Source organism: Caretta caretta, chromosome 13 (assembly GCF_965140235.1).
Source record: "Caretta caretta isolate rCarCar2 chromosome 13, rCarCar1.hap1, whole genome shotgun sequence".
NCBI lineage: Eukaryota > Metazoa > Chordata > Testudines > Cheloniidae > Caretta > Caretta caretta.
In genome coordinates, this window is record NC_134218.1 from 31,940,680 (window position 1) to 31,956,475 (window position 15,796).

At 44.9% G+C, this 15,796-nt stretch overlaps 1 protein-coding gene across 10 annotated transcripts in view; it reads left to right on the plus strand.

Annotated features, from left to right (window-relative positions):
• The window catches only part of MMP24 (matrix metallopeptidase 24), a 157,347-nt gene continuing 141,551 nt past the window's right edge, over positions 1-15,796 (plus strand). For 3 of the 10 annotated variants that reach the window (XM_048820009.2, XM_048820014.2, XM_048820012.2), the window contains exons 1-2: positions 1-331; positions 4,708-4,856. In XM_048820009.2, coding sequence (XP_048675966.1) covers positions 203-331; positions 4,708-4,856 — 278 coding nt within the window. In that variant the 5' untranslated portion in view covers positions 1-202. Of the gene's footprint in view, positions 332-829; positions 914-950; positions 1,045-4,707; positions 4,872-15,796 lie in introns of those variants that run through there. The other 7 variants (XM_048820015.2, XM_075118865.1, XM_048820011.2 and 4 more) reach the window with 6 other exon arrangements.

Genomic DNA, 15,796 nt, shown 5'->3' on the forward strand with positions numbered 1-15,796 from the left:
GGCACGCTTTGTCTGTGTCCCCGCCCGGCGGCGGGCCCCGCGCGCACGCCACCCGTCCGTCATCCTCGCGCTGGTCGCGGAGGGGGCGAGGCGGCCCGGTCCCGCCCGGAGCCAGCGCGCAGGCGCAGAGCAGCGCGGCCGGCGGGCCCGGCAGGTGCGGTGGCCCCTCGGCGCGGCCCGAGCCGTGACGGCCCCTGCTGCCATGGAGGGGCGCTGGGGCCTCGCCAGGGCCTGCTGCTCCCTGCTGGCCGCGCTCTGCGCCCTGCGCTGGGCCGACGCCAGCAGCGGCCGGGTAGGTGCTGACCGAGCGGGCCTGAGGCCATCGAGCGGGGTGAGGGAGAGGGGTCAGGGGAGAGTGAGCCCGGGGGGAGCCGGGGCCCGCCGTCCCTCGGCGGGGAGGGGAGTTAGCTCTGGCGGGGCGTGGGGGCGCCGGCGCCGTCTGGGGCGCAGGCTGAGGGTGTTGCGATGATGCCGGTAGGCGCTAGGTGGTGGGGGCCGATCCCAGGGGGCCTGGCTGGGTGGTTCTGTTCCCGGGGGTCCGGGAACTGGGGTGGCCAATGGGCTCTCTCAGCATTTTTGAATCTGCCCTGGAAAAGTTGGTGTTTCCTTCATGGGAAGAAATTGAGAGAGAATTAATGGAAAAGGATGATTCCCTCCCCCCCCCCCCCCCCCCGTGTGATTTACTTTGTGCGGGTAGTTGCTTGAAGATATTTTAGGACAGGATGTGAGGAATTGGGGTTAATTTCTCAGCTGGTTAAGTACTTTAGGTTAGTACTGCTTTGATCGTAAAAAAATATTTCTATTTCTATGTTTTTGTAGGTATGCGAGTATAGGAGAATGTATTTTACAGCAGTGGTTCTCAACCAGGGAGGGGTACGTGTATTGCTGGGGGTACACAGATGTCTTCCAGGAGGTACATCAACTCCTCTAGATAGCTGCCTAGTTTTATAATAGGTATATGAAAAGCACTAGCAAACTCAATACAAAGTAGAATGTTGGACAGACAATGACTTGTTTATACTGCTCTATGCTATATACTGAAATGTAAGTACATTATTTATATTCCAGTTGACTTATTTTATGATTATATGGTAAAAAGGAGAAAGTAATCAATTTTTCAGTAACAGTGTGCTGTGACACTTTTATATTTTTGTCTGATTTTATAAGCAAGTAGTTTCTTAGTGAGGTGAAACTTGAGGGTATGCAAGACAAATCCAACTTGTGAAAGGGGTACAGTGGTCTGGAAAGCTTGAGAGCCACTGTTTCAGAGAATAGCTAGAGAGGCAAGGTAGGTGAAGTAATCTCTTTTGTTGCAGCAACATTGCATAGAACAGAGGATACGTTTTTTTCAAAATGTTTTGCTAGTGAGAGGCCCAGCACTCATAGTTGAAGTTCGTAGCTCCTGACACTTACTTTGCGCTCTTTTGAATGTCCGATTGCTTATTTAGGGGACTAAGTGGAAGAATAGCTTTTTTGCACATTTTCCCATTCTGGTGTGAGGAAGAACTTCTTCATAAAATATCCACAAGGCCACCTATTATCCTCCTTTAATTCTGTCCTTAAAGCTCATCTTTGCTTGGAAAACTACAGAAAAGTCAAGAAAAAACTGCTGTGCTCAAACAGCTGCTTATAATGTTGATCGTACTTGTCTTATTTTCTTGTATATGCCTCCTTTGTTTGTATCGACCTATGATCATTCATCTTATATTCCTTTTATGTAGCTCTCTGGGGTAGGGACTGTCTCTTCAGTTAGCTGTTTGTGCAGTGCCCAGTATAATAAATACAGGATCGCTAGTGTTGCCACAACATAAGTAGTAAATAATAATAATAAAACCACCCTAATTTCTCACTACTCCATTGATTTACAGGCATGTCCCTTTCTGTCAATTATTGGATGTTTCTCCTCTCTGTTTTCATTGAAGCCATTAGGTTTTTCCCTCAGTTACAGACTAGGAGCTTTTTCTTCCCTGCCACCGTTATGGTCTGTGACTGCATTCTCTCTGATTGTCTCCTACCTCATCTTTATCCACCAGTGTTTGCTGTAGTCGGTGGGCACTCTTTATGGTTTGGGGGAGACTTGGAAATGATGCATCACAGCAGCTCTCTTTGGCTTTTAATGGGACCATACAGGTTTGGTGTACTTGTAATAGCATTGCAGGTCAGTGTACAGAGACGGGTGCTGAAGTAGAAATCTGTGTCCTGTGTGCTTTTTGAAATCATGCTGTAAACCTGTATAGAACTGAACATAATATGATGGGAATTGGGCAAGAAACTTTCCTGTGTTTTGGGGCTTGGTCATTCTGTGATGTGGAAAAGATGGATATCCCCACACTGTACTGTTTGTTGGGTGGAGGGGGAATGCATATATGGGGCTGGAGCCTGCAGCAGCAGGGAGTAGAGCAGGGTCTCCTGCGTTGAGATGGAGACTGATGTTGGGGTAGGTTGTAGGGTTATAAAATGACACCCGTTGAGGGATGTGGAATGGTGCGTATGCCTCCGTATTTGTATGGGGAGAATGAGGCAGTATAGGATGGGAGAACTGCATGCTGCTACACTGTTGAAAGGGGTTGGAATGCGAGAGGTCTGCTGGGTATTGAGCACAGGATATGGGAAACAAGGGTTCCTGGTTGGCACAGGCTGGAGGAGACAAGGGATGCCACGACAGGGTGTGTGTGGTTGGTGTGGTTTTTTTTAAGGCTGGGAGAGCGCGAGACCATAGACCATGTCATAGATGGTACAGCAAGGTGTGATTCCCTGCATTGTGAAAAGTTGAAGGGAGTTCTTGAGACATGGTTTCCAGTAGTTCAAGGCTTCAGGGAAGCTTGGGGAGTGTTATATCAGGGTGGGTAGAGAGTTCAGGATGAAGTTGCTTGTCCGACTTGGGTTGCGGGAATATAATATGTAGGTTGGCACAATGTAAGCTGGTGGCATTTGGGAGCTGTATAGTCTGGGGAATATTTAGGGACTCCTTACTGGGGTGGTTCAGGAAGGACTGGATCTCTGCAGAGGAGATTGGGGCAAGGGTGTTCTTGCATCATCAGGGTAAGGTCACTGCGGGGTAGGGTAAGCTGGGGGCCTTTAAGTAATGGGGTTGGGTTGGTGAGCTTTATTTCAGAGAGAGACAGGATGAAGAGATGGGGGACCACAGGCGATGACTTATTGTTCCCCATGGGTGCTCCACCCAAAGTCCTGTCCCCACTCCACCCCTTCCTGTGAGGCCCACTGCTTGTTGCTCTGCTGTCCCCTGAGCACCTCCCACCAGTTGCTGAACAGCTGTTCGGCGGTACCGCTAAACAGTTGTGGCTGGTGGGTGTTGAGAACCTCCTATTTTTTTTTCCATGGGTGCTTGATTCCTGGAGTACCTATGGAGTTGGTACCTATGCTGGTGACTTTCAGAAATTCAGTCTGTGCGGTAAAGATAGTTGGGAAGTACCTTTCTTACAGGAGACAGGTGAGGTGTCTACTCGCTGATAGGTTGGACAAATTTGCCCTCTGCTTTTTATGGCCTCTAGGAAGCAGTGAATATCCATACTGTAGTGCACTGTAGCCATGCCCCAACACAGGGGCTAGGAGCAGTGCAGGGCGTAGAGCCCTTATCCCTTCTCTGCACCAACTGGAAAGTCCTCTGTACATAGAATATTCTCAGTACAGAGAATGTTTCTGTTGCATGACAGATCCTTAGTGTAAGTGAGAGTTGGGGGCCTTTAAAAGCTTAAAATCCTCCTTAGTTTTAGTTGGAATAGAAAATATTTTGTCATTAGGAGATATATCAACTTTATTCCAAAGACAGAACAGAAATATTTATTTAACACTTGTCTTTTCTGCGTCATTGTCCGCTTTGCCATCTGTACCATTGTCAGGACTCCTTTTGTTCCTGATGTGTTTAAAACAAAATTCTCCTTTATCCTATTGGCCATGGACACGTCATTTAAATCTTTAGCAGGTCTTGTCAATTTCCTACATTTCTTAACTTGTATTTTATATTCATATTTGCCTCCCCTTTTTTTCCATTTGTTATCTGTCTGCAGCTTTCATATTCTGTCTTAGCCCAAGATGGTTTTTAACTGAAGTAAAAAAAAAAAAAAAAAATCATGATGGAGAAACTGTGACTCTAAGAACATCTAAAGTGTTCTTAAACAACTCCCCATTTTTGTTCACACTTTTCTATTTAATTTTTTTCTCTGTCAATTTTGTTAATTACTTTTAGCTTTGAGAAACTGGTCCATGTAAAGTACAGTGTCACTTAAATGCTCTAGAAAATTTTACCTTAAATCTAGTCATTGAAGTGTCAAGTGGGATGTTACTCCTGCTTTAAGTGCAAATCACAAAGCATCTTTAGTTGCTACCAATGTCTCCATAGTAAGCAAGACATGCTAACAAGTCATTTGTGTGCTAACTGGCTAAATTTGCAACAAATATTATTCATAATGAATAATTCACCATCACTAATAGAAAGTTTGCATAGTGCCTACCCTCAAAATAGTTGATTTTAACCAGTGCAATTAACCCATTACTCTCGGACACAAATTCACTACGTCAGTCAAGACAAAAAAAAAATGAAGAGGAAAAGAGGCAATACATTTCTACAATTCAGTGGTCACATAAAAATGTTTCCAGTTTAAAATGTTTAAAGGAACAATTTTTTGTATATAAACTTCAAAACTGACTACATTATAATTAATGCTTTCTACTTCTCATGTTTTTCAGAGTTGGCTAAAAGCATACGGCTATTTGCTTCCCTCTGAAAGCCGAATGTCTGCCCTGCACTCAGGAAAAGCTATGCAGTCTGCAGTTGCCACTATGCAACAATTTTATGGGATCCCAGTAACAGGAGTGTTGGATCAGACAACTATTGAGTAAGATTTACAAAGGTTATTTTGTGTTTATATTCTAGACACATCTTAATATAACATTCTCTGTGCCAAAATCCTCTGTGATTAAATAGTTATACGTGACAGATGTTTGCTTGAAATGGGATTCCCAGGGGAATCTAGAATTTTTCTGTTGCAAACAGTTCTGTTTGTAAGTAGAGAAAATATCTATCCCCTGTACTAAAATCCTTTAAGTCCCAAGGAGGAATGGGAAGGTAGAAACCAACTGCAGGGTGTGTTTTGCAGGGTTGTGCTTTTTCTCTTCTTAGAGGCCTTTGTCCTGAATTAGTAGGTTTTTACTTTAGGGAAATGTATTGTTGGAGTTCTCTTGGAGCTCAGAGAAGTCAGTGTTAGCTGCTTTGAGACTCCAGTTTTGAGTCAGGTGGAGTGTTCTGATTCACTTATGGTCTGTACTGAGATTTGCCGCAGTTTGAGAGTTGAATCTATGCAGAAGCCTGCTCCAGCCTCATGGGCTTACACTCACTCCGAGTTCTAATTTAGCTCAAGTTAAAGGAGCTTATTCCAGTTTGCAGAGTTGGGAGACTGAGGGCCAGAATCAGGTGCTTTTCTGTCCTTGTAGGAGAGTTTACAAAGGGGTATTTCCTGTGAATCTGTTATGGGAAGTCATGTAATTTACTTAACTTTCTGTGGGATCTTAATGTAAAAAATATACTTTTCTAGACTTGTAACAGAATCCTGAGTGTCTTATGCTTTTTCTGCCTCCTCCTCCCCCCCCCCTTTCACTGCACTTAATCTATGCCATAGCTCACATGTAATGAACGCTGTCTGACAAAAATAAGCCTGTCCCTTTCCAGCAGGCTTTGGAAACCACTCTCTATCTCAGTGGGAGGCAGCCATCTTACAATTACCTCCTCTCTTATTATTGTTCACTGCCAAGCTCCAGTCTAGCTGAGAGTCCTTCCTCCATGACTGGTATATAGGCCTATGCAAACTACTTTAGAAGGGCTCACAGCATGAGTGGGAGAAAACAGAATCTCCTAAACAGGAGAAAACAAACCCTTGCAAACTAAGGTGTAGATGTGGAGGGTGGGTTTTGAGATAACAACCTGAGGATAGGTTTCAGAATAGCGGCCCTGTTAGTTTGTATTCGCAAAAAGAAAAGGAGTACTTGTGGCACCTTAGAGACTAACAAATTTATTTGAGCATAAGCTTTTGTGAGCTACAGCTCACTTTGTTGGATGCATTCAGTGGAAAATACAGTGAGGAGATTTTATATACACAGAGAACATGAAACAATGAGTGTTACCATACACACTGTAACCAGAGTGATCAGTTAAGGTGAGCTATTACCAGGAGGAGAGCGGGGAGGGGAGGGGAGGGACCTTTTGTAGTGATAATCAAGGTGGGCCATTTCCAGCAGTTGACAAGAACAGTAGGGGGGGAAATAAACAAGGGGAAATAGTTTATACTGCTCAAAATTGTGCATCAAAGTACTGTGTGTAGATCTGTACTGCTTTGTTGAGATGTTGTTCGGCAAACAAGAATCAGGACTATTTTTTTTTGGGGGGGGGTCCCCTGCTCCTCTCCTTGTAGGTCTGTCAACTCAACAGTGACTGACTGTGTTAATGCACAGAATTTTTACCAGTCTAGGGACTAAAATAGAGTTTCTATGCTATCAAAAGGCTTATAACAGTAAACAAGGAAAATTGTATAATTCATAACTTTGTGCAGATACAATTTTAAATTTTGAGCTGTCGAGTGTGTAACAATATATAGGAAGCCTTAAGAGACAGAACTTGTTCTCTTTACATAGGCGTTTCAGGAAGGGGTATAAGAGTAACACAGGAAGCAAGAATGGGATTGGGGTGCCACAGAGCTGAAGCATGACTATGATGTCTAGAGATCCCAGTAAAAGTTCAAGGCCCTGTTGTGCTGCATGGTGTACAGACAACTACGCAAATTACATCTTCTGTCACCTTCACGTCAGACTTCACCAGGAGGCATTCCCTGTCTCCATAGCAACTGGAGTCAGACCAGATCTTTGCTCTATGCGGGAGTTTAGGGCCGCCCTCCAGGAAGAACTCGCCAGAATTGTCTGCCTCTAGACTCTCTCAGACCGCAGACTCTAAGGGCTCCCTTTGGAGCAGAACTTTTCACAAGATTTGAAAAATATTTTAAACTAAATATCTCCCCGGACCTGCCTGCATTGCCGACTATAAGGATGTGAATTGCAGGGCCCACTAAAATCTTGTGTTGTAACTGCCCAATGTAGTCCCTGCTAGCATGAATTGAAAGTACTTAGTTTGTGTTAATGTAGTCAGTCCCCCTGAATCATGGAGGAAGGCAAGGATCACACACACCTTCCTCCCCAAAAGCAGCTAGGAGAAAGAAATCCCTGCTCCCAGCCAGCAAGTAGGCAAGGGCCATGCAGAGACATGTTATTAGCCAGGATGAGCAGGAATGGTGTCCCTAGCGTCTGTTTGCCAGAAGATGGGAATGGGCAACAGGGGATGGATCACTTGATGATTACCTCTTCTGTTAATTCCCTCCGAAGCACCTGGCATTGGGCACTGTTGGCAGACAGGATACTGGGCTAGATGAATCTTCGGTCTGATCCAATATGGCTATTATGTTTTTATGTTGTTCCCGTCAGTGCCAGGTCATCCTGCAGGTCTTCGGAAAGTAGTGTGTCATTTGTTTCCAATAGCAACAGCCCTGGGCCCCTCCTCATTCTGTGCAGTCAGTCTCCACGCAGCAGGGAGAAGATTCAGAGTGATTCACATTCCCTTCCGCAAGGAAGGCTTCGTTTTCCTTTTCTGGCTTCCAAGAGGCCCACAGAAGGTTATAAAATGGCTGCTCTTTTCTTTATATGCAGGGTACAAGTCTGTCCTTTCGGTCTCTCTGATAATGCTTCCATGGTGTTGTCAGTTCTCATGATTTTATTGAGAATCTTGCAACTTTTGGCGTATTTCTTAAAGTTCAAGCTGCTAGAATCAAGATATTGCCTGAGAATCTCAGCTTTAATTTAAAATAATTATCTAGTCTTTATAATTGTGGAGAAAAGCTTGGGAACATAAAGCAAGTGCCACCTTAAGGCTCAGAAACCAGAAAGCAAAGAAGAACCTCAAACTTCTTGTTAAGCCAACCTCATGATTTTTGGGGCATCACTCATTTTTAAACACTTGAGGTTAGCAAAACTGTTCCAGCCCTCATAAGGTCTCTCCCCATCCCACAATCCTCCACCTCAGTGATAGGTAAAGGAGAATTATTGTTGACAGAGATAGTACAAATCTTAGTTCTCTTGTAAAATCAAACTCTTCTATTGCCTTCAAAGCTCCCCTTGAAGTCTTAAAATCTACTGCAATACTCCTCTCTTGAAGAGCACCTTAAAGTTGAGGCTTTGAACAAGATACTTCAGATTATCAACTAAGGCTATGTCTACACTACAGACCTTACAGCGGCACAGCTGTATCGCTGCAGCTGTGCCGCTGTATGGTCTCCTGTGTAACCGCTAACCACCTTGTGCTGGCAGGAGTGAGCTCTCCTGCTGGCATAATTAAACCACCCCCAACGAGAGGCTGTAGCTATATTGGTGAGAGAACGTCTCCTGTTGACACAAGTGCTTTTGTTGGTGAAATTTTTGTTGGTCAAGAGTGTGTTTTTCACACCCATGACTGACAAAAGTGCTAGTGTAGACATAGCCTAAGTTGTTTTGTTTTTTTTTCCCAGAGTTAAGTGTAAATGGGGATCTAACTTTGCAGGCTAGATCTCTTTGGGAGAGAGGCATATTGGTTCGGTGACATTGCAGTTAGTCTCAAACTAACCAAGCTGTCATGGCCAAATATGATTTCATTAATTGTGGGGAAACTCCTTGCATTTGTGGAACACTTACCAGAAACACAAAAGGAGCAGTTTCAGGCCATTGCCAGAGAGGGTCAGTTAGTAGCCAGAATGGCACTATAGACTGCATTGGAGGCAGCCGATACAACGGCCTGCTCAGTCTCCACAGCTGTGGTCATGAGGTGGGCTTCTTGCTTACACCTTTCCGGGTTGCCCAAAGAGCTGCAGATGACGGTGGAAGATCTACTGTTTGAAGAGCCCAAGCTCTTTGTGGGGAAGACAAACTCTTCTCTCCACACCTTAAAGGCCACATTATGCTTCCTGGGAATCTACACTGCAGGACAAAAGAGAAGATACAGCTCTTAGCCACAGCACAGGTCACAACCTCCTCAATACCCACCGTCTCAGTGCTTTTATGAGCCACAGCGTAAGAGGCCCAGGGTTCAAAAGTGGAAGCAGTCAGTGTCTCAATCCGTGACGTCTCAGACCACCTCTTTTAAGAACTTTTGACAAATTGGTCGAGGGCCCAAACTACTATATCTTGCAACATCGGCTGCTATCTATACACCTCTCGTGCCCCTTCGGAAGTCATCTGGCCCTCTTTCACAGCAGTTGGGAGAATATCACCTCTGACAGATGGGTCTTGGAGATTATTTCAAAGGGTTATAGCATTCAGTTCACGTCCCTCCCCCATTCCCACCCTTCTTCCCCTTTTCTGTTCAGGGACCCTTCTCACGAGAACCTACTTCGCCAGGAAGTAGATAATCTATTATGTCTAGGGGCCATAGAACCAGTCCCGGACCAACTCAGAGGCAAAGTGTTTTACTTCTATTATTTCCTGATCCCCATGGCGAAGAGAGGTTGGATGCCCATTCTTGATCTAAGGGCATTAAACAAATACACGCAGAAGGTCAAGATGATCATGCTAGCAGCCATTATTCAAGCTCTAGAGCAAGGAGATTGGTTTTCAGCCTTTGACCTAGAAGTTGCCTACTTCCACATATTGATATGACTGTTGCACAGGAAATTCTTTCAAGCAGGACATTTATCAGTCCAGGGTACTCCCATTTGGCCTCTCATCTGCACCCAGCATATTCTTCAAGGTTCTCTCCATTGTAGCGGTGCACCTGTGAACATCGGGAATTATCTACCCATACTGAGACAATTGCCTCCTCAGGGCTCCCTCGTTCAAGGAGACTGTATGAGCCATCCAGACTGCCATGCGCACGGTTGCACAGCTGGGCCTATAGCTCAACTTACAGAAATCAACACTGATGTCAATACAGCAACTAGCATTTATCGGCGCTGACTTTGACATAGTACAAGCCAGATCTTTCCTCCCACTGCACAGACTCGCCACGTTTCCGAGTCTCAGAGAGACATTTCAGGCCAGTCCTCAAACGTTGGCCAGCAACTTCCTGCAGCTGCTAGGTTATATGGCAGCATGCATCTTCATCACCCCAAATGCCCAGATATTCATAAGGTGTCTTCAGATGTGGCTCAGTTCTGTCTGTTACCCAAACAGGGGCACACTAACCAAACTATCACTGCCTTCCATGGTATAGCACTCCCTGGACTGGTGAAGAGTCCCATTCAACATTCAAGAAGGCCTTCCATTTGTGCAACCGTTACCGATAATGATTCTAACGACATATGCCTCCCTAATAGGCTGGGGAGCTCACCTACACAACTGCCAGGTTCAAGGCAAGTGGTCTTCCACAGAAGCGACCCTCCATATCAGTCTTTTGGAGCTAAGGGCAGTCAGGAATGCCTGTCCACACTTTCTGCCATTCATCAAAAACACCCACACAAAGGTCATGATGGACAATAAGACCTGTATGTTTTACATAAATCTCTGGGGACAGGGCCAGATCTCCCTCCCTCTGCAGGAAGCACTCAAACTTTGGAATTGTGGTGTATCCGTCACAACATGCTCATCTCAGCCGTCTGTTTACCAGAGATACAGAACATGACAGCCCACAGTCTGTTGGAATTTTTCTCATGACCAGGAATGGGAACTGAACTTCAAGGTTCTTCGAGACGTATTCGCCCTTTGGGGAACCCCGACTACTCTTCGCTACTTACTGGAACAAGAAATGTCCTCGTTAGTGCTCCAAGGCTGACCTGCGGAAACAGTCGCTGGGAGACACCCTCATCCTCCCATGGGATTGGGACCTCTTGTATGCCTTTCCCCCCGTTTCCTCTTCTATCCAAGGTCCTGTTGAAAATTTGAAGAGGCAAGAGTTATTCTGATTTCCCCCTCTTGGCCATGACAAGTCTGGTTCTCTTACCTGACACAGATGGCAATATGTCCTCTGGTTCCTCTTCGGCCCATTCCTCAGCTGCTCTCTCAAACGACAGGCTGATCCTTCACCCCAGCCTGCAGGTCCTCCGCCCCCACGCTTGGGTCCTCTTTGGTTCCAAGACTTTCACCTCACAAGAGCATTCTACCTTTAAGACATGTTGCTCCACAGCTGAAAGTCTGCCGCTTGACATACTTACCCACAAAAATGGAAAATATTCCAAGTTTGGTGTCATTCTAAGCACGTAGACCTGGCCTCATTCTCCTTCCCACTCTCTGTTTTTACACTACATTTCAGACCTCAAGAGGTCAAAACTCTAAGCTCCCTTAAGGTAGATCTCTCAGCCATAATGACTTTCCACCATCAAGTAGACGGATACTTTGTGTTTGCTCACCAGCTGATGTGTAGATTCCTTAAGGAGATGAGAATCTCTTCCCACATGTGAGACTACCTGCTCCACCCTGGGATCTTAACCCAGTTCTCAGAGCCTTGACTAGGTCTTCCTGTGAGCCAGTGGCAATTTACTCTGTCATACACCTGTCCATGAAGACAGCATTGCTAATTGCCATCACCTCAGCTATGCGCATAGGAGAAATAGTGGCCCTAATGGCACACCTACCATACACAGTCTTTTCTAAAGACAAAGTAACTCTGAGGCCGTATCCCATGTTTTTCCCTAAAGTTGCCTCCACTTTCTATATGAAATCAACAGAGCCATCTTCCTGTTTTTTGTGTGTTTTTTCTGCTCTCTCCCCCTACAGGGACATGCATCTCGAAGAACCAATGTTACTGCACAAGGTCCGTAACTTCCTCTTCTGTTTGACAAGGCCTGTTTTCTATAAAACCATGTTGACTGCCATGAATTAAATGATAGGAATATAATTTAAAATTGAATCTCATATCAGCTTTTCCATTAGTTTTCCTGGTGTTGATGTCGGGCTAACTAGTCTGTAGTTACCTAAGTCATCCTATTTGTCCTTTTTGAACATTGGCACGATATTAGCACTTTTCTGGTCTTCTGGAATTCCCCTGGGTATTCCAAGATTTATTATAAATTAATACCAGTGGGCCAGTGATCTCCTTAGACAACATTTAGGACTCGTAGGTGCAAATTATTTGGGCCTGCTGATTTTAATTTTTTTTATAACTACTAGGTGTGGCCTAACATCCTTTGTTACTAGGGGCCTAGAAAGTATCATAGAATCATAGTATATCAGGGTTGGAAGGGACCTCAGGAGGTCATCTAGTCCAACCCCCTGCTCAAAGCAGGACCGATCCCCAATTAAATCATCCCAGCCAGGGCTTTGTCAAGCCTGACTTTGACAGAACAAGGAGTAATGGTCTCAAGTTGCAGTGGGCGAGGTTTAGGTTGAATATTAGGAAAAACTTTTTCACTAGGAGGGTGATGAAACACTGGAATGCGTTACCTAGGGAGGTGGTGGAATCTCCTTCCTTTGAGGTTTTTAAGGTCAGGCTTGATAAAACCCTGGCTGGGATGATTTAGTTGGGGATTGGTCCTACTTTGAGCAGGGGGTTGGACTAGATGACCTCCTGAGATCCCTTCCAATCCTGATGTTCTGTGAAAGCTGACAAAGGAACTCTATGGCTCTGAAAGTCTCTTTATGACAATGACCACATAGGTTTCTGCTTGGAGCAGGATTTTCTATTTCCTGGAGGACTGGGTTGCTTCAACCACAGACCAGTGCACCAGGGACATAGTGAGTCCCATGAGTTACGGGCTCCACCTTATCTGTTTTTCATCCACTGTCTCTTGTTGAATGACTGCATAAAGCACATTCTAATCTAGAACAAGATTTCTCACCTCCTGGTTATGGGAGTAATATGGAGCATTCCCTCAGATTTTTAGAGTTATACTTAATCTTTATTTCTCAAAAGTGTACAAAGGGAATCCATACCATTCTAGATCTCAAAAGGCTCAACAAGTGGATGAAGAACATGAAATTCCATATGGAGACCATAACTTCTATAGTGTCATCCCTGTCCCAGGGGGATTTTCTGACTTTAATGTATCTGGCAGATGCACACCTCCATGTTCCAGTCAGACTGTCATCACAGGTTCTTAAGATTTGTCTAGGCAGGAAGCAGCATAAATATTGGCTCTTCCATTTGCCTTGTTCAGTCCCATGGGTTTTCACAAAGATGGTGGTGGTAATCATAGCCAGACTCGGGTAACTGGATCCACCTGTGCACCTTCGTGGATGACACCTTAATCAGAGCTCTATCCCTTGCAACAGCACACAGAACTGGTCTCTGATTTTGGACTCTTACAGGTATATGGCTTTATTGTCAATATCAAGAAAAGCTCTTTGATTTCTTCCACCAAAATAATCCACTTGGGGATGGACAGAGACACCTCATTAGCAAGGATTTATCAATCTCTAGGAAGGTTCCAGAAGATTCAGAATCTCCTCTTTCTGTTTTGGAGCTGCAAGAGGACATCATAGCACTGAGCCTTCAGCTATTAAGCCTCCTAGTAACATGCAGACAGATCGCTCCATGGATGCAATTACACATCGGGTGCTTTCTAAGCTACATCCTAGAAGCATGGGACAGCTCCCCAGAATGCAGGAAAGATCAAGTAAAGATTCTGTCACAGGTGACTAACTCCTGAAATGGCAAATGTGTGGTCATATGCTTTCCAGATCCCTTGGTCCTCACAACCAATGCCAGCCCTGGAGGGCTGCGGAGCACACCTGGGGCAGAATCTGGAAGAAAGGACACATAGCATAAACCTCTCAGAAATAAAAGCTGTCAAGCTGGCGCTATGATGATTTCAGTCCAGCCTAGAGGAAAGCCACATCCTGATTCAGTCAGACAACACGACCATGATCGCATAAGTGAACAACCAAGAGGGGAACAAGAAGCCAAGAACTTCATCTTGAAGCAATAGAAATTATGCAGTGGGCAGAGCATTCTCCCCTTTCCCTCAAGGCAGTTCAAATAAAGGGAGACCTGAACCAGAAGATGGCCCAGCTCAGCAGGATCAAGGTGTGCTGAGTGTGCCTGAATCAAGAAGGCTTTGAGATAATTGTCTGTCTGATTGTTTGTCCTGCTCTCAACCGACCTATTTGCAAACAGCATGAGCGCATCCCCAGGTCCATGAGAACAGATGCCCTATTGCACCGATGGCTGCAGGGTCTCCTCTGTGCTTTTCCTCCCTACCCATTATTAGGGAAGGCGTTCCAGGTGATAAAACGAGAGCAGGTGACAGTTATACTGGTAACCCCACGTTGGCCATGGAGACCCTGGTTTTCAGATCTAACACAGCTGAGATTGTGGTCACCACTACAGCTCCCAAAGAGACAAGACTTCCTCTCCCAGGGTCCTCTCTTTCATCTGGACCTGATCAAGTTACACCTAGTAGCCTGGTTATTGAAAGGGAAGCACTAGTATTGTTGGGGTTTTCCTCCAGAGTCGTCAGGAGATTCTTTCTTCTAGAAAAGCATCAACTTAGAAAGCATACTTTTTCTTGACCAAATTGTGGGGATGGTGCCAGGACCACAAGACAAATCCAAGATAACCTGAATTCCTGTATATCTTGGATTTTCTCCAAGAAGGTTTTGGCGAAGGTCTCTAACCCAGCACCACGGCATGTCAGGTGTCTGCTCTTAGTAGTATGATGCTCTCTGGCAGAGAACGCCCAGGTAGACAGATTTCTTAGACAGAAAGGAAGGATGGTGTCATAGTTAGGGCAGTTGCATGCCACCCTGGAGAATTGGAGTCTGCCCCTGCCCCTACCACAAAGTTTGAGATATGCTGGGTAAGGCACTTCAGCCAAACTTCTGATAGGTGGCACTAATCACATGTTTCACTTCTTTTGCAAGTCCGACTTGAGACACCTGGCATCTTTTTTGCAGAAATGCTGAGCACTCACAACTGTAACTGAAGTCAAAGAACAGTGTGCTGAATATTGAAAGTGCTGTGAAATGCTAAGATCTCTAGAAAAATAATCAGGCCATGGGCATCTCAAATTGGGCACCTAGATTTAGCAGACACTTGACATGTCTGTGCCTCAGTTTCTCATCTGTAAAATGGGGATAATACTATCTGAGCTCACAGGATCATTTTGAAGATAAATTCCTTAATGTTTGTGAAACACTTAGATGCTACAGTGATTAGTGCTGTAGAAAAGACCTTGAGACTATTAAAAATTCTATTTCAGATCTGTAAAGCGTGGATAATGGTACTGAGCTTTGTAGAGTTGTTTGAAATCCACTGGTGAAAAGTGTTAGGTGGTATTATTCAAATCAGGGTTTGAATGGCATGTGGTAAACAAGGATTTGAATGATGAAGCTAAATATTGACTAGAATCATAGGGTTAGAAGGGACCACAAGGGTCATCTAGTCTAGCCCCTTGCCAAGACACAGGATTTATTGTCAGGTTTCAGAGTAGTAGCCGTGTTCATCTGTATCCGCAAAAAGAAAAGGAGTACTTGTGGCACCTTGAAGACTAACAAATTTATTTGAGCATAAGCTTTCGTGAGCTACAGCTCATACAGACTAACACGGCTGTCACTCTGAATCTTGTTACAGTGTGTATGGTAACACCCATTGTTTCATGTTCTCTGCGTATATAAATCTCCCCACTGTATTTTCCACTGAATGCATCCGATGAGGTGAGCTGTAGCTCACAAAAGCTTATGCTCAAATAAATTTGTTAGTCTCTAAGGTGCCACAGGTACTCCTTTTCTTTTTGAGGATTTATTATGTCTGTATCTAAGACAGATGGTTATCCAGCCTCTTTGAAAAACCTCCAGTGAAGGAGCTTCCTCACTTCCCTGGGCAGTTTGTTCCATTGTC